The sequence below is a fragment of the Calonectris borealis genome, chromosome 5 (genome assembly GCF_964195595.1).
Source record: "Calonectris borealis chromosome 5, bCalBor7.hap1.2, whole genome shotgun sequence".
Taxonomy (NCBI): domain Eukaryota; kingdom Metazoa; phylum Chordata; class Aves; order Procellariiformes; family Procellariidae; genus Calonectris; species Calonectris borealis.
Genome location: NC_134316.1, coordinates 24,713,697 through 24,732,048, shown reverse-complemented (window position 1 = coordinate 24,732,048; position 18,352 = coordinate 24,713,697). Strand labels below are relative to the sequence as shown.

General features: G+C 42.5%; 1 protein-coding gene across 1 annotated transcript in view; it reads left to right on the top strand.

The window, feature by feature from the left end:
• The window catches only part of LOC142082818 (neurexin-3), a 487,905-nt gene that overhangs the window by 148,352 nt on the left and 321,201 nt on the right, over positions 1 to 18,352 (top strand). Inside the window, exons 4-5 of the mRNA XM_075151407.1 lie at positions 10,672 to 11,110; positions 16,188 to 16,571. Of these exons, the coding sequence (XP_075007508.1) occupies positions 10,672 to 11,110; positions 16,188 to 16,571 (823 nt within the window). The remainder of the gene's footprint in view (positions 1 to 10,671; positions 11,111 to 16,187; positions 16,572 to 18,352) is intronic.

The window sequence follows — 18,352 nt, the reverse complement described above, 5'->3', positions numbered from 1 at the left end:
GTACAGCTCTAGACACATATTAGAACTTCAATAAATACCTGTAAAGCAACTTTTCCCCCCCTAAAGTTTCGAATCTCTCTCACTCATATATTTGGTTGCTCGTAAGGCGAAAAATCTTAGATCTTATTCCAAAAAGGCATAGATAGAAATGCTTGGTCTTGGTATATTCCAAGGTGAAAGATAAGGCAGCAAGATGGACCTTGATCTGCCTTAATCTGTTTAAGGTTGCTCTGGGATACCCTGTGAATGATTTGGGTTGGTGTAAACTCTGTAGTAACTGTGAACACACTCCAATGTCCTGAATTCTCATGAGAAGTGTTGCGGCATGCAGATACAGCCTTTATCATAACAGGGCAACCCTCCCATCTCTCTCTCCATTGCACCTCTCTCCCCTGTCTTTCTCCATTGCCTCTCTTATATCTTCCTTCTGGCAACGATCACATGCTCACAATTCCCTTCACCTGTTTCTGTTCTTGAATCAGCTGGTACTCATTAGGCCACCTCTTAATTCTTCTCCACATCTCCCCCTTTTTTGTTTATGGTTTTATAGCATTGCCAAAGTCCTATCCAAAACTCCCGATTCCAGAATTCTTCTCCACATCACCCCCTTTTTTGTTTATGGTTTTATAGCATTGCCAAAGTCCTATCCGAAACTCCCGATTCCAGAATTCTTCTCCACATCACCCCCTTTTTTGTTTATGGTTTTATAGCATTGCCAAAGTCCTATCCGAAACTCCCGATTCCAGAATTCTTCTCCATATCACCCCCTTTTTTGTTCTCAATTGCCAAATTGTCCATTATGTTCACTAGAACAAGTTCATATTCAAATGAAACCTGTGACCCATATTCTTTTATTGATTTGTGTACCTCCTTAATCTAATTCCTTTTCCTATTCTCCATAACCTATATTTTTTTATTGATTTGCATACCTCCTTACACAAACTTAACATTTCTAATTCTTTTTCCTATTAACATTTCTAATTCTCTTTCCTATTCTCCATCACACAGTTCACTTTCCTCTAGAACATCACTGATATGTGTGTGTGTGGGTACGAATCCCCACAGCAGATCTTCTTGGGGGGGAGGGTGGGAACAAATGGTGCTTTAGCCTCTATCACTGCAAAACTTCATCCGCTGTTGGCGCAAGTTCAAATAAATCTTTCTTATCTTTTGATTTTCCCTCCAGAATTGCTGCCATTACATTCACTAGAACAAGTTCATCTTTAGCCTCTGTTTCTGTAAAGCTTCATCTGCCGTTGGCGCAAGTTCAAATGAATCTTTCTTATCTTTTGATTTTCCCTCCAAAATTGCTGAATCAGTCACGTTTTGCAACACCTGCTCTGCAGGACACAACTTCTGCAGAGCTGCATACACACAATATTCCTTCTAGAACTTCTAATTGCAAAGTTTTTCTCGTCTGCAGTTCTTCTACTGAGATGCTGACTGCCCCATGATCCATGTATAAAGTTCATATAACTTCCCCGCGGCTGCTCACCTCTGTATTCATTTCCTTTCAACGGCTTTTTTCTTTTATCCTGTTTCCTCTCAACAGCATTTTTTCTTTTATCCCATTTCCTTTCAACAGCTTTTTTTCTTTTATCCCATTTCCTTTCAACAGCTTTTTTTCTTTTATCCCATTTCCTTTCAACAGCTTTTTTTTCTGTTTCCTTTCAACAGCTTTTTTCCTGTTTCTTTTCAACAGCTTTTGCAGTTCAGCGGGGCTCACCACCGGATATTTCTATTTCCTTTCTCCAAGACCTTCTTTCTTCAGGTTTATCTTCTTTCAGTCCCTGTTCGGGCGCCAATTGTTGCGGCATGCAGATACAGCCTTTATCATAACAGGGCAGCCCTCCCATCTTTCTCCATTGCACCTCTCTCCTCTTTCTCTCTCCGTTGCCTCTCTTATATCTTCCTTCTGGCAACGATCACATGCTCACAATTCCCTTCACCTGTTTCTGTTCTTGAATCAGCTGGTACTCATTAGGCCACCTCTTAATTCTTCTCCACAAGAAGCAGGGGCTTATTTTTTGGCTTAAAGGATAGTTGTGACCACAATGAAGTACTGGGTCCTCTGTCCTCAGTATCTGATACAGAAACATTCTCACTAGACCAGTTGAAGAAATTCCACCCTGCCTTTTTCAGTCCTTTTTTACTGGCACTTCAAATGCCTTTTCTTTCTCTTTCTTTATATGCTACTTCAGGGAGTGCTTCTCTGTATCTTCCTATAAGTCTTCTGAAACGAAATCAATCTTTTTATCTTCTGGAGTTTTCCACAAAACTTGAAGTTATTCAGGACCTATAATAGATTTGTAAGGTGGAAAAAATTTTGTTGGGAAGCTTGAAATAGTTCTGCCTTATTGTTTAAGCGTTCTACTTACCATATTGCTGTTTTTAGCTGGGTAAACACATGTTCTTTGTTAAACATAATTCAGATGAAATGTAGGATCACGTTACTTTAGTCAACATAGCACAAATCATATTTGAGTCTTACTTGTTTGGTTTCAGTTACTTATCATCAGTGTTCGATGTATTTTTTTTCATGACAGGTAAATTAACTCCTTCAGTGTGGTGAATGGTGATTGTGTTTATTTATTACTTGAATGCAGTTGTTATCCCAGTGAACCATCAAATACGTTTAGACCAGTGCACAGTCCACATACAGTTCTTTCAGTAAGTATAGCAGCTTTAGTTACCCATCACCGAAGCGTTGGATCGCTGCATACATAGTCTGTCCCAAACACAAAGTGAAGAGCTGTTAGCTGGTATGTTTGTTTCTACTTGCTGGTTGGGGCAGGCTAGAAACACATAGTTCTGATAAACCAGCTGATCAACTGTAATTTATTAAGCTGCAGGAACTTGTCTGGTTCAGCGCAAGTGCCTTTAAGGAAGTCTTAGAAAGGCTCTAGGCTGAACGTCTCACAGTTAGCCCTTCTGAGAAGTGATGTGGGCAGTTGGTGAAGGGGGCAACCTGTGACAGAAAAAAGCAATTGGTGATATACAGGATGCAGTAAGTGAAGAACTGTCTGTACTTCAGAGGTGCTCTTCCTAGCTAGCTGAACTTACACAGCCTTCAGGTTATTGCCGTTTTTCATGATGGTTCATGATGGTCACCTTCTAATTCACCAGGTTATCAATGGCCATTCCCCTTTGGAGCATGCCTGTGTCCAGCCTGCACCAAAAAACATGTTTTCTGCTTAATAGCACCAACTTGGAGAGGAATTTTTATATTGGCTACTGGCCAAGTCTAGCACATCATTTTTCCTCACTTTTGTTGCTCCCTCTCTATCTGCATCTTCACTTGATTGCAGAGAGACACTTTTCATCATTGTGAAAAGCCATCTGATTAGAGCTCTCATTAACCCACGAGTGAAGCTTCTTATAAGTTTAGCTGGAGAAATTCCTTGAATGCTTCAGAACTGCAAAGTTGCCATTTTTGAGAAACCTCAAAACCAGATTGCCAATTTGCTTAAAACAAACTCTTCTTTCTCAGCAGATTTAAAGGAAACCTAATTTACTGTATATCTCTTTATCCCTCAAAATGTCTCAGATGTCATGGAATTCTACTGCTGATTATCAGAAAATGTGTGTATTTGGACTGTCCTGACCCTGACCATCCATCTATATTGGTCCAATTCATTAAACAAAGGCGTTGAACAGTCAAAATATTCCTCTGTTAAAGTGTATTTAGAAGCAGTCCTCATGGAAAAGGAAAAAAAAACTTTTTTCATTTTTCTAATTTCATTTTTGGAATATAAAGCAATTTTAAGATTGAAAGTACAAAGGTTACTTTTCAAATGCTCTGTGCATAGCTTTTGCTAGTCATTTTCTTCCCTCTTCTCTTTTCTACCTTCCTTCCCAGAATAACTGTAAAGTAGATGTGTATGTCTGTACCAGGAATCATCTCCTTGACTCCCTTAGGCCTCTTGACCTTCTCTGATACATATATCAGACGCGGGATGAACTCAAGCTTGTCTCTGTTTAAACAGGCAAGATCGGCTTTGTTCAGAAAGCCATCTGATAAAAATGGACAAATTTATGGGCACTGCTTTCATTGCTTTGCTTACTTCTAAGTTGTTATGGAAACCATGTCGCAGAGTGGCACTAGAAGACTATGTCCTAGTGAGGGACGGCTCTCCGAATCAGTCATGGCATCATTTGGCGTTAAAGAGGTCTGGGTTTCAATCAGTATTTTGGTATATCCTGAAGAGCCCTCAAGTTAGTTCAGAGATTGCAGGTAAAATGAGACTATGAGGTAGGAAGTGTTATGCAGATGATAGGTTCTACTGCTTCCTCAGTGAAACATGAAAACTTTTCTTCTCTGGCTTGCAGCAGGTGACTCTAAGAAACTAGTTCTTGAAGCTCACATATTTAGAACTATAGAATCAAGTTTTTTGTCCTAGACTTTTTACTTGCCTTCCTTTTTAATGGTAGGTTGCAAGGTAGGATCACAAACATATAAAAAAGCCTCACTGAAAGCACTCGTGGCAAGTCAGACCAGAATTGACACAAGCATCTTCTCCTTTACCAGGCAGTTTTAACATTTGAGAAGGATGTGTTTCATCTGTCCTGGAAAACTGCACTGAAGCATCTGTTGATTTCATTAAAACAAAAGATTCATAGGTTATGAGGCCAGAAAGAGCCATTATGATAATCTAGGCTGATTTGCTATATAATTAATTCCTGTCTCACTATGTCTTTTAGAGAAAACAAGGTACTATTTTAATTTAAAGTTTGCCAGTAGCAGAGAACACACCATAACGTGTAGTAAATTATTTCAATAGCAAATTACCCTCATGTAAAAATAAGTCATAATATTTTAAAATGTGAATTTCTCTAACTTCAATTTCTAGCCCCCGGATCCCATTATTCCTTTGTCACATGGATTGAAGAGCCCTCTGTTGCCAAATTCCATTTTCTGCACAGGCACTTGTAGATTGTAATCGAATCACCCTTTAACCTCTACCTATTAAACAGACTGAATTTGAATGTTCTTCACTATGGGACATGCATTCCAGTCATTTAATTATATTCCCTTTTTTCATTCTTGAACCTTTGGTTTAACAATTGAACTGCAGATATCAGAAGCTGCATTAGCGTTTCATTGCCCAAGCCAGAGATGCTGTTGTCTCTCTATTCCTGCTCAGGATTCACCTTGGTTTTACACCCAAGGATTATTTTTATCCTTTCGTTTATAGCGCTGAGAGTTCTGGTGTACTTGATTATACATCAAGATCTTGATGTCCAAATGTGGCTGTCAATGATACTGCAAATCAGCTATGTGAACACTTGTACTTTTTCCTTAAACACAGGTGCTTTTCAAATTTCTCAAGCTAGGTTGTCGGTTTGGTTTTTTTTAAAGAATATAATGTAAAACAACAAACACTTGAATAATAGCAATTCAGGTTGGAGTGGATCTGTTTCTTTGAAAAGACTGAATTCAGAACTCTTGTATCTATTCAGCACCCTTTGTCCTCTCTTCCCCAACTCTTCCTTTGCGCTTGCTTTCTTGGTCCTTTCTTTCAAACTTGCTCTCAGATCCTCCATTGTTAGTGACTTTCTGGGTTACAACTGACTCTATGTAATTTTCTCAAGATCCTTTGAAAGTCTTCTGTCGCAAGGATTCTCCAGCTGTGGTACTGGTATGACTAATGAAATACAAGGCAGTCTACAGCAAATAAACCCCAGAGGCAGACCCTCTGCATTTCCCCAGAAGAGATGGGAATTGTTACTCAAGTATCAAATACGTGGAAGCTGTATGTGGCTCAGCTGAGAGTTGGAAGCTGCTTATGTGTATGTGATCATATTCCTTCTACCAGCAACCTGCAGAGGTTGCTGAAGCAGATCGCTGAGTCATAGCTAGATACAACCCAGCCCCAGCCATCAATCATAGGTAGGGCATTGTGCTACCTGGCTGCTCCTCTCATGTGGAAAGGCTGGGTCAAGGTACAGTTTAGAGGACTGTTGGTTTGAGCAACTGTTAGTATAGAATCATAGAATCATACAGGTTGGAAAAGACCTCTAAGATCATCGTGTCCAACCGTCAACCCAACACCACCATGCCCACTACACCATGTCCCTAAGGGCCTCATCTACACGTCTTTTAAATACCTCCAGGGATGGTGACTCCACCACTTCCCTGGGCAGCCTGTTCCAAGGCCTGACCACTCTTTCAGTAAAGAAATTTCTCCTAATGTCCAATCTAAACCTCCCTTGGCGCAACTTGAGGCCATTTCCTCTTGTCCTATCGCTAGTTACTTGGCAGAAGAGACCAACACCCACCTCACTACAACCTCCTTTCAGGTAGTTGTAGAGCGCGATGAGGTCTCCCCTCAGCCTCCTCTTCTCCAGACTAAACAACCCCGGTTCCCTCAGTCGCTCCTCGTAAGACTTGTGCTCCAGGCCCTTCACCAGCTTCGTTGCCCTCCTCTGGACACGCTCCAGCACCTCCATGTCATTCTTGTAGTGAGGGGCCCAAAACTGAACACAGTATTCGAGGTGCGGCCTCACCAGTGCCGAGTACAGGGGCACGATCACCTCCCTCCTCCTGCTGGCCACACCATTTCTGATACAGGCCAGGATGCCGTTGGCCTTCTTGGCCACCTGGGCACACTGCCGGCTCATGTTCAGCCGGCTGTCAATCAGCACCCCCAGGTCCTTTTCCTCTGGGCAGCTTTCCAGCCACTTTGCCCCAAGCCTGTAGCGTTGCCTGGGGTTGTTGTGGCCGAAGTGCAGGACCTGGCACTTGGCCTTGTTGAACCTCATACAGTTGGCCTCAGCCCATCGATCCAGCCTGTCCAGGTCCCTCTGCAGAGCCTTCCTACCCTCCAGCAGATCAACACTCCCGCCCAACTTGGTGTCGTCTGCAAACTTACTGAGGGAGCACTCGATCCCCTCGTCCAGATCGTTGATAAAGATATTGAACAAGACCGGCCCCAGTACTGAGCCCTGGGGAACACCGCTCGTGACCGGCCGCCAACTGGATTTAACTCCGTTCACCACAACCCTCTGGGCTCGGCCGTCCAGCCAGTTTTTTACCCAGCGAAGAGTGCACCTGTCTAGGCCGTGAGCCGCCAGCTTCTCTAGGAGAATGCTGTGGGAGACAGTGTCAAAGGCTTTACTGAAGTCCAAGTAGACCACATCCACTGCCTTTCCCTCATCCACTAGGCGGGTCACCTGGTCATAGAAGGAGATCAGGTTGGTCAAGCAGGACCTGCCTTCCATGAACCCGTGCTGGCTGGGCCTGATCCCCTGGTTGTCCCGGACATGGCTCGTGAGCACCCTCAAAACCAACCGCTCCATGATCTTCCCTGGCACCGAGGTCAGGCTGACGAGCCTGTAGTTCCCCGGATCCTCCTTCCGGTCCTTCTTATAGATCGGCGTCACATTGGCGAGCCTCCAGTCGTCCGGGACCTCCCCAGTTAACCAGGACTGCTGATAAATGATGGAGGGTGGCTTGGCAAGCTCCTCCGCCAGCTCCCTCAGTACCCTCGGGTGGATCCCATCCGGCCCCGTAGACTTGTGAACGTCCAGGTGGCGTAGCAGGTCATTAACTTCATCCTCTTGAATTATGGGGGGTTTATCCTGCTCGTCATCCTTGTCTTCCAGCTCAGGGGGCTGAGTACCCTGAGGATAACCACTCTGACTACTAAAGACTGAGGCAAAGAAGGCGTTGAGTACCTCAGCCTTTTCCTCGTCCTTGGTGGCAACGTTCCCCCCCACATCCAATAGAGGATGGAGATTCTCCTTGGCTCTCCTTTTGTCATTTTGTCATTTTGTCATTTGTAGTATCCTATAAGGGCAATTCTCCTGTGTTAGAATGATTAAAGTCACAATTCATTCAGGCCTGGCATTCTCTTGCCCACCAAAGCAAATCCATACTGGGGTAAAACCAAAAATGCAGCGTTGCGCCAAAGTTGTACCAGTCAGGGAGTCCCGTATGTATGTGATGGCAGAAGGACTCTGCCCACAGGAACCCATTTCCAATTACCCTTTTTCCCAGGTTGTCCCTCCAGTGGGACAAGGGGTAGACTGTGCAAAACCTACTATACATGTAGATTCATTAAGAACATGAGAAAAGCCCTGGTGGGCCTGAAGAACAGTCAATCCATTTACCCAGTATTCTGCCTCCAATGGTGGCAGGTGTAAGTGCTATTTAGGGAGAGTGTGTGAGCGTGGCTACTATCAATGGTGCATTCCCCTTACACTCCCACAGCATCCACTGCTATTGGATTAGGTCATCCCTTCTTTTTCCCTTTACTATCAGTTTGTGGACTTGCTGTTCATTATCTTTCTGGTTCTTTTTGAGCCTGCTGATGCTCTCTGCTTCCACAACCTCCTGTGGCAGTAAGTTGCAGAAGTTCACTACCCTCTGTGTAAATAAGTACTTCTAAAAATCCATTTTAAACTGATATCCTACAAGTTTTAGCGAGTGTCTCTTGTTCTATTATTGCTAGATTTGGCAAAGAGCAGTTCTGCATTAACCTTCTCCATCTTCTGTAAACGTCAGTCATATTTTTTTCTCAGTCCTCTCCAAATATAGGAGCCCTGGCCTTTTCAGGCTATCCTCATAAATCATACTGCTCCATCCCCTTAATTGTTCTCTTTATTTTCCTCTGTACCTTCAGCTTCTCTGTTTCCTTGAGACACAGAGATAGGACTGCATGCAGTGCTCAGAACTAGTGTTTGTGGAAAGCGCCGGACTTGCTGCCTGGGCAGCAAGCTTGAAGCCAGAAGTCCTGGGCAGTCCAGGTAGCTGCACATGCATGGAGTACATCTCACGCTTCTTACGTGTGCCTTTGCTGGGTACAAAGGTAGCTGCAGCTCGCCTCTGCTGTCTGGCTGAGGTGCACCTCATTGTCTGGCAAGAGGGGGAGGCTGTAATGCACAGCCTTGCTGAGTCACTGGAACGAGGTGTATGGTCTGTCTAGCGAGGGCATTTGACATGGTTAATCCGTAGAATGAAACTACTACAGTCCCACAAATTTAAAATATATTTTATTCCTGTTGCAGATATTAATAGACTTGATGTTTTTGAAGTCTGTGCGAGGGCAGAGCGCTTTATTGGGAACTGGAGCAAAGCAAGCTATTGTGGGTCAATACTGTCCTCTGCTGGGAGGAACTACAGCTTTGTGCCATGACTCCAAATGGGAATTGACAGCTGGCTTCTCCTTTTTCTGATGTAGGGTGTTTTGCCTTTGCAACAGGAAAATGGGATGCTGTGCTGGCTGCTCTGGGGAAATTCTCCTTTAATGCTTAGTGAAAGCTAGAAATTCTTCGCTTGCTACAAATGTCTTGAATTGTGATTTCATTTTTTTTCATCCTGAGGTCACCTACTTTAGAAGCTTATCCCTCATTCTCTCCCTCGTTTGCCTTTTAATATTTACTGCACATTCATTTCTCTGACTTTCCTGTCCTATTTGTAGAATTAACAAGGCGTATCTCCTTTTCCTTCTTTTTTCATAGCAAATTGCTGACAACTCATCCTGCTAGCATTTTGAAAGCAGAAATCAAATGTGTGTGTACATATATGCTATATGTAATAGACACAAAGTATTTTAAAATAATAACTCCTTAGAAGAAATCAGAATCTTCAGTAGTGTCGCAGAATATGAATTCAATCAGAATTGTGCTAGTTGCAGAAATGCTTTTGCTTGCTGTATGTGCCAGCTCTGGGTTTAGGAAGCACAGAAGGTGGTTGAGAGGAAGTACAGTTTACAAATATTTCAGTTTTGTGCCTTCTTCAGTCCCTGCCTCTGCGAGAATGGCACGGGAAGAGAGGAGTCCTCTTTGCAAGGAATTAATTCTGTACCTGTGAGAAAGAGAAGGGCAGGAGGTCTGGACTCCTGAGCAAGCTAGGCATGCTCAGAAGTGCTTGTCTGTTTGGGACTCTTCTCTTGGCTAATTTCCATCCATGTAGCAACACAGAGTCCAGAGTTCTGGTCCTTAACCCAGGGAGAGCAAGAGTCCAGGCACTGAATATGTACAGGCTTTTATGCGTTAGCACAGAGAGCGTAGGCTTCTTGAAGCGAGGGTAAGCTATGCAGACATCTCTATAGCAAGTGTGTGCCCGTAGTGATCTAAGATTTCTTGGTCACAGAAATTGTAAGTCTTTGTTTATTTTTTCTTGTAGCTCTTTAGGAGCCACAGGGCAATCACCAACAGTTCACAGCAACTTGCTTAAATTTTTTTGCATCTCTCTCCTAGTAGTTAAGTGCGCTTATAGGAATAATAGAGAAATGACAGTGGTGGTACAGAGTTCCCTGCTGTGGCTAGCAGAGATGGACATGGAGGTTACACTTTGTTATATATTTTGTATGGGATTTATGCAAATATAACAGCATGGTACCAGACACACACTGTATTTTATGTTCAAAAGCTTTTACAGCAGAGTGAGCCTGTGGTAGAGTTAATTGTTCTCACTGTCCTTCAGTTAAATGTTCTCTTTTGCCTGCTTATCTGATCTATAGTCATCGCAAAGTACCCATTGCTGTCATTTCTATAGAGACTCCTGGTTGTGCTCTCTCCCCCTGTCATCATGTCAGACTCTTGCATGGTCTCCTTTCTGCTCCCCACTGCCTTTTGGGAGAAGTTTATCTCCCATGGCTGAAAGTAATTGGGGTATTTGTGCTGTATGCAGGATTGATGTATGATATTTTTCCTTGTGTCTGGCAGGTTGTTTATAAGAATAACGACATTCGTCTAGAGCTGTCTCGCTTGGCACGGATTGGTGATACTAAGATGAAGATCTACGGGGAAGTGAAATTCGTATGTGAGAATGTGGCTACACTGGATCCCATCAGCTTTGAGACACCTGAGGCCTATATTAGTCTGCCTAAATGGAATACCAAAAGGATGGGCTCCATCTCATTTGATTTCCGAACCACTGAACCCAATGGACTGATCCTTTTCACCCATGGCAAGCCTCAGGAGAGGAAAGATGCCAGGAGCCAGAAAAATACAAAGGTAGACTTCTTTGCAGTTGAGCTTCTAGATGGGAACCTCTACTTGCTGCTGGATATGGGCTCTGGGACCATTAAAGTCAAGGCCACCCAGAAGAAAGCCAATGATGGAGAGTGGTATCATGTGGATATTCAACGAGATGGAAGATCAGGTAGAGTGATGACTTTTTTTAAGTAGATTAATCTTTCAGATCCAGGCCTAGGGCTGTGTATTAATTCTCAGAACCTTCAAAACCTGTTAGATATGAATCACCTTCTTAGAAAAACGTAGTGTTACTCCAGTGATGTTTATCCAGCAAAGCAAAGATGTGAATGGCTAGGTTTTCATTAAATGTTTAGTGTGAACTTCGGATAGCACATCACAGAGGCAGTCTATTAATATTTTATTCACAATCTTCAGATATTCTGGAACTAACTTTGCAATTACATACATAATTATAGTGATGAATTCTTTGTAGGCCATGGTAAGGTTTAAGATCCTTCAGAACCATTATTATTTAGTTCTTGGTTTGAGAAATTCTCATTGATCTACTTTGGGTTTTTGTTGAAAAAGAAACTTAGTAGAAACCAAATGAAAACGTATTGCTGTGACCTAATATTACCAGCCTTCTCCTGGATTTTGTGGCTTTAAAGAGCAGGGGTTCGGGATCTTGTATGAGGAAAATAAAAGTAATGAGCACAACCAGTGACAAAATTATGGCGACAAATCAACATTTTCATCCTATTCTGTTTCCTTTAGTATCTTATAGTTTTCAGTTAGGTTTCTTTACTCTCTCTTGGATGCCAAATTCTAGTCTTAATATCTGAGTCAGCATTCAGTGGATATTCCTTTTTTTCCTCACAGCTTCTCATTTTCAAAAATGTGTTTTAGTTTATTTCTAATAATATACCTACCATGCAATTACCAAGAGGTATTTTGTTTGTTTCTAGTGCTGGATATCAAGCAAACATACTCATGATATACTCTAAAATTGTGTAAGGAAACAAAATGATCAAATACTGTAACTTCGTCTTGAGAATATGTGAACAATTGCACTTGAATTCTTCCTCAACCATTGGGATCTCAAAGCCTGGCCGTATTTCCCTTCAAAGGGAATTTTGCTTACATTTGCAAGTGTATTTGGTATTTGTCTGGTGATCTCCAGATAATAGCTTTAGGTCCCTAATTTCATGTTTCCAGTTACTGAATGCCATCAATAGAGAGAATGCAGTGCTAGAATTTGCTTCCCTCGAGTTTTCAAAAGAGCTGACTTTTAGATACCATGCAAAGCCTAGCTGTTTGAACAGGTCTTTGCCTGAAGCTAGTTTTTTCTTTGATGATGTGAGGAGTTTCTTTGTATTTGGCATGGTACTCTACTAGGACTTAATATGTGTGGTTATATATTGCTATCTCCTAAAGACATCGATAGGAACATTTTATAAAGGAAGCCATAAATAAATAAATGAAGCTTTGATTTCTTTAGAATTGCTAAAATTTAATTAACTTCCAAGGATAAACTCAATTAGTTGCATTCAGTACTGCCTTCAGTTTTGCTTGCTCACTTGGGGACTGTCTGGTCCCTGGAGAGGCAGCTGCAGAAGGAGAAGAAACAGAAATGACACTAAGCTCTCTGCTAATAAAGTTTGTAAAAACCTAGGAAGAGGGACACGTTCATTTGGACTAGGAGGGTGTGACAGGTGGCATTGCTACTTGGTGGATGAAACTGTAGGACTGACTTGTTTGTTGCTTGGCAGGGAGGTTTGTGATGTTCTGGACACTGATTAGAGATAACAGATTTTGAATTAAAAGCGCTTTGCTCAACAAGAACGAACACATTTGTACGTTCTTGTCTTCTCTTTTTTTTTATTTTTTTAATTGCATTTTCTGCTGAAGACGAGTACTTGGTTAATGGTCCTAGTGACTGATGTCTCGTCTCCCCAGAAAACCAGGATATTGGCATTGATTTCTTCACACCATACCTTTAGCAAGCATCAATCACTCTTATCCAGTGGTGCTCTTGGTAGGTGTGAGAAGGAAGTTCGGGATCTCTTCTTGTTTAGTCCTTGGCTTTTCTCTCATGTGCGGACCAGAGAACAGTTACACCTTGGAAATTTTTTAATTTTTTTTTTTTTAAATGTGGATGCCTGTCATCTAGAAACTGTACTGAAATAATGAACTTACTTAACGTAGGCTACAAAACAGCCATTTGGGTTTAATGAGCTAGTGACCTAGAGGTTCTGATTCTCATTACTGAAGCAGCCAGGCCTTTATTAGGTGTCATCTCTCCCCTTCTTCTCCCCATTTCTGTAACAGTCCAAAGCTTCAGGCTCAGCTGAGCTTAGTAAAATAGCCTAAAAATCCAAATATTCACTACTGCAATATACTAAGGCAGGAGCGCAATGCTGGTGAAGCATGGCAGTCGTGCTCAAATAACCTCTGGCATCTCTAGTCCCCTTAGGCTTTGTGTATGCTTTGGTCTGTGTTGGCTGCCAGTGCAACAAAAGCTGTTTTTTCTCTCTACTCTGACAGAAGCTGACAGCATGGACATGGACACCTAGCGTCCTGTAACCTTTCTGTCCTTGGGGAAAGCTCCTACAAAATGTCCACAAAACCTGTCACAGTTTCTAGCTGGGGAACACTGAGCATGTTACACAAGACAATGTTTTCGGCTGGTCACTGGCTACAAAACACACATGTTGTCCCACCGACTCAGACACTAAAAGTCTTACTGGAAGGTTTGGTCTATGGTTGCATCAGTGCACTGCTTTGTATACCAACTCTGCCCTCAGTAACTGGGGTCTTTTGGTCTGTTTGGTCTTTAGCCCTGCACGAAGTGCCTAAGGCACTGGAAGGGAAATGCTTAGATGCTTCTGATTGCTCAAGATGGGATTTGACCTACCTACACAGAGTTGCAAACATAGGATTTGGGGGGGGAAGTCAGCTCATGTGACTGCTCCTTCCTAGGGTCAATTCAGAATTTCTCCATCTCAGCAGCTCGGTCTTAAAAGTGCTGTGCATCCGAGCTAGTACCATCTCCTTACAGGAATAGTTGCAGGGTACAAAACTGGCAGAAAGGTTTAGACTGATGTCTAGCCTATTTCCTTTCATCATCTCATGCTCTTTCTCCAGGTTTTACGCTTCTCCTTGGTATCCAGTATTTCTTCTCTTTTGGGGAGTTTCTTTACCTTTGTGGCTTTTGCAGGTAGTGTTTGTTTTCTCCAGAGTGGCAGCTGTCTGGAGCTCAGCCCTCCAGTATTTTGGTTTGTTCTAGTCTTTTGAGTAATATGTACTCCATATGGTGCTTTTGAGGAGTAAAAGCAAAGATGCTGGAAGGGGGGCTGTGATCCTGTGGCTCCGTGACATGCTGCCTTTACAACCGTAGGTGTATTGTCACATCTTCTCTTTTCTTACTTTGTAAAAGGGAAAATGTCTGCGGTGGTGCAGCTTGTTTTTACAAAATGATTCATCAAATAACCCTGGTTCTCTTTGAGCCTTTAATTTGTAATACCTCTGTTGCTTCTGGCACTCTGCTGCCTCTGACATTATTCCTAAATTATTACTGAACATCACACACATGAAATACCTTGTGTCTCTGTCATACTGCTGTTCTCTAAGAAGACACCTATTACAACTGAAGAAAAAGCACGTGTACACGACTGCACTTTCTCACAGAGACCCCAAATAGAGCTAACTCTATTAACTAACTCTCCCACCTTATCGTAAGGGTGTGTGATAAAAATGCAATGATGTGGAATTAATCTTAAAGTTTGGATAGTTGTCTCTGAGGACAGACTATCTTAATGACAAGGCAATTGGATGCGATGATTTATAGCTAGGGAGAGTGAATTGCTGATTTTTAGCTGAGTGTCTGGTGGGCAGATGTCCTATCACGAAAGCTGTTGAATGCTCTTCTGAAGAGTACGCTGCTCTAGGGTGTGAGAGACCTGCATTATGTTCCCTGTTTTTCTTTGGATGCACTGTCTGACCTTAAACAGGTCACTTCACTTCTCTGCACCTGTTTCACGTGTTCTGATTATATTTCTGTGTTATATGTTCTGATTATTTTATGTGCTGGGACAATTTGTTGAAATATATAGGAATGGCCTCAGTGCAGTATGCCCACATCTTGCTCGGAGCATGTGGAAGCTACTACAGTTTTCATAATAACAGTTCTTCAGAGATAACCTTTATCTTTCTCTACCTCAATTTTCCTGTTTGTAAAATGGAAGTTAGAATACTTAACTTCCTTTGTAAAACCATAGCATAATTTATTTTGGAACAAACTTCTGGAGATTTCTAGTCCAAACTCTGCTGAAATCTAGGCTTTCTTCAGGGTTGTGTCCAGTTGTGTTTTGAATGCCTCCTTCAGAATGGTGATTCCACAACGTCTCTGAGGTTTCTGTTCCCATGTTTGACCACCCTCATAGTGAAAAATATTCCTTTCTATGGAGTTGGAGTTTCCCTTGCTGCAACCTGTGATCAGTGTCTCTTGACACTGCAAGTGCACATTGCTGACTCATGTTCAAATTGTTGTCTGCCATATCCCTGGGTCCTTTTCTGCAGACTTGCTCCTTAGCCAGCTGGTCTCCAGCTTGTACTTATGTGTGAGGTTATTCTGCCCCAGGTGTAGGGCTTTGTATTTATTGTTGATTTACATCAAACATTTCTGTAAATCCTTTGCTCCACCTTGTAAAGGTTTCTCTGAATGGTAGCCCTGTGCTTCCTGCAATGCATGAACCATTCTCCCCAATTTGATATCATCTACAAACTTGATGAGGGTCTATTTAGTTCCATCATCCAGGTCCAGCTTTGGAGGTACTGATGAAGAGTTTTCTGGAAGACCTATGTAATGTGAATTAATATGCTTATACTTATCTTTTTTCTCTCCAGTCCTGATACCATCAAACTCCTGTATGTTCTCAGTAAGTCTTTGCTTTGCTGGATGAATACCATTGAATAATGCTCAGTTTTTACATGTTATTATTTAGCCATTGCATTATTATGCTTGTGACCTTATAATGCAAGTTGGGCTACAGACACATGATGATCAGTCACTGCATGGAAGTACTTATGGCCTGTGGTTCAAGAGTGTGTGGGAGACACTGTCTCTGTTAGGAGTGCATCTGAGTAGGGAGTAATCTTCACTCTCCTGTGCTGAACCTTACACCTCACTCAGTTGTTGGAAAAAAAATGAACTAGACTGAGGCTGTAAGTGCAAGTGTTGATGTTGTCTTATCCTCCTCATTTAGGTACTATATCAGTGAATAGCAGACGCACCCCATTCACCGCTAGTGGGGAGAGTGAGATCCTAGATCTGGAAGGTGACATGTACCTCGGTGGGCTGCCTGAGAACCGGGCAGGACTCATCCTTCCCACAGAGCTCTGGACAGCAATGCTGAACTATGGCTATGTTGGCTGTATCCGAGACTTGTTCATCGATGGACGAAGCAAGAACATCCGGCAGCTGGCAGAGGCACAGAACGCCGCAGGAGTCAAGTCCTCCTGCTCCCGCCTCAGCACCAAGCAGTGCGACAGCTACCCGTGTAAGAATAATGCAGTCTGCAAGGATGGCTGGAATCGCTTCATTTGTGACTGCACTGGCACCGGCTATTGGGGTAGAACATGTGAGCGAGGTAAGCTGAGTTTTCTGACCTCAGTTACACAGAGCTGAAGGTGTGCAGGAGAACTAGAACAAAAAACAGCGTTTCCATGAGACTTTCCCCTGCCCTTGTTGGTCTTCCCAATGCTAAGTTCCAGTCCCCACACTAGGAAAGCTTTCTTCTTTGATCGTTTCCTTCCAGTCTTCTCCACCTTCATTTCATGAGCTTGCCTTATTCATCTGCCACTTCACTCCCTAAGCCTTCTGAAGACCTTGTCTTCAGGTTCCAGAGTTTCTTTGACTGAGTATGGTTTGTCTCCTAAGGCAGAAAATGCTGCTGAATGTGAGAAGTCTCAGGCAAATTACTGGAAACAGTACCAATGTGAACTGGAGTTAAGGGACGGATGATGTATCTCAGTTCTGTCTAGTCTTCCTCTTTTTTGCATGGTAGGATTTCCTTCATGGCTGTTTATGGGTAAAGCCAGCTAATTAGATAGTGTTAACAGCAACATGTCTCCAAGTTCACCTCTGATAAGGCAAATCTGTAGGAGATGGTGGGAGATTCTCTGCATCTTACTCTTACTTATTCTGGCTGGTGACTTAAAGACATATGATTGGAGATATGAGGCACAAGTAATGCTGGTACAGGCAGGCAAAACATATGTGTTCTAGGCCACATGGAAAGGAATTTACTAATGTAAGGTACCTGAGCTATATATTTCTCAAATACCAGGTGGTTCCATTAATTGTTGTTATCCTTATTGTGCTGGTGCCACACTCAGAATGAGGTAGGTGAGTGGTTTTAAAAAAAAAAGATGGGTCTAATATCACTTAGAAAAGAAAATACTCCCTAAAGGGTGTTTTCGTATAGTGAAACCAATCTTTCTGTTAATATTTGGCCATTAGCACTGCATTCTGGCTGAACTGCACTCACAGTACACCCAAGAATTAACTGTAAACAATTAGCAGAGTCTTAGGGCTTTCAGCCCCTTCTTTCTGTCACCTTACTTGGTGCCATGGGCTAATGGTTATAGCATGTGTCTTAGAATTGGAAATTCAGATATTTTTGAGCTTCTGCCATAAATATTTGAGAAGCACCTTTCCCACTCAGTGTCCCTCCTATGCATTTTTTAACATTGATCATAGTACCATGCCACTTACGAGAAAGAACGTGAAAGTTAGGTACAATGCATAAAACATTAGGCAGAACTGAGATTTGTAATTCATTCACTCTTCAGAGAGTTTTCTTCTTTGCAGGAAGTTTTTGTTAATGACCAAAATTCTTCCTATAGACCAGATGGGGCTTTTAGGTGTTGTGGTTTAGCCCCAGCTGGCAGCCAAACACCACACAGCTGCTTGCTCACTCCTCACCCCCCAGTGGGATGGGGGAGAGAATTGGGAAAAAAAAGTAAAATTCGTGGATTGAGATAAAGACAGTTTAATAGAACAGAAAAGAAAGGAAAAATAATAATAATAGTAATGATGATAGAATATACAAAATAAGTGATGCACAATGCAGTTGCTCACCACCCGCTGACCGATGCCCAGCCAGTTCCCAAGCAGTGGTCACCACCCCCTGGCCAACTCCCCCAGATTATATACTGAGCATGACATCATATGGTGTGGAATACCCCATTGGCCAGCTGGGTTAGCTGTCCTGGCTATGATCCCTCCCAGCTTCTTGTGCATGTGGCAGAGCATGGGAAGCTGACTATGTAAGAACTACTTAGCAACAACTAAAACATCAGTGTGTTATCAATATTCTTCTCATACTAAATCCAAAACCCAGCACTATACCAGCTACTAGGAAGAAAA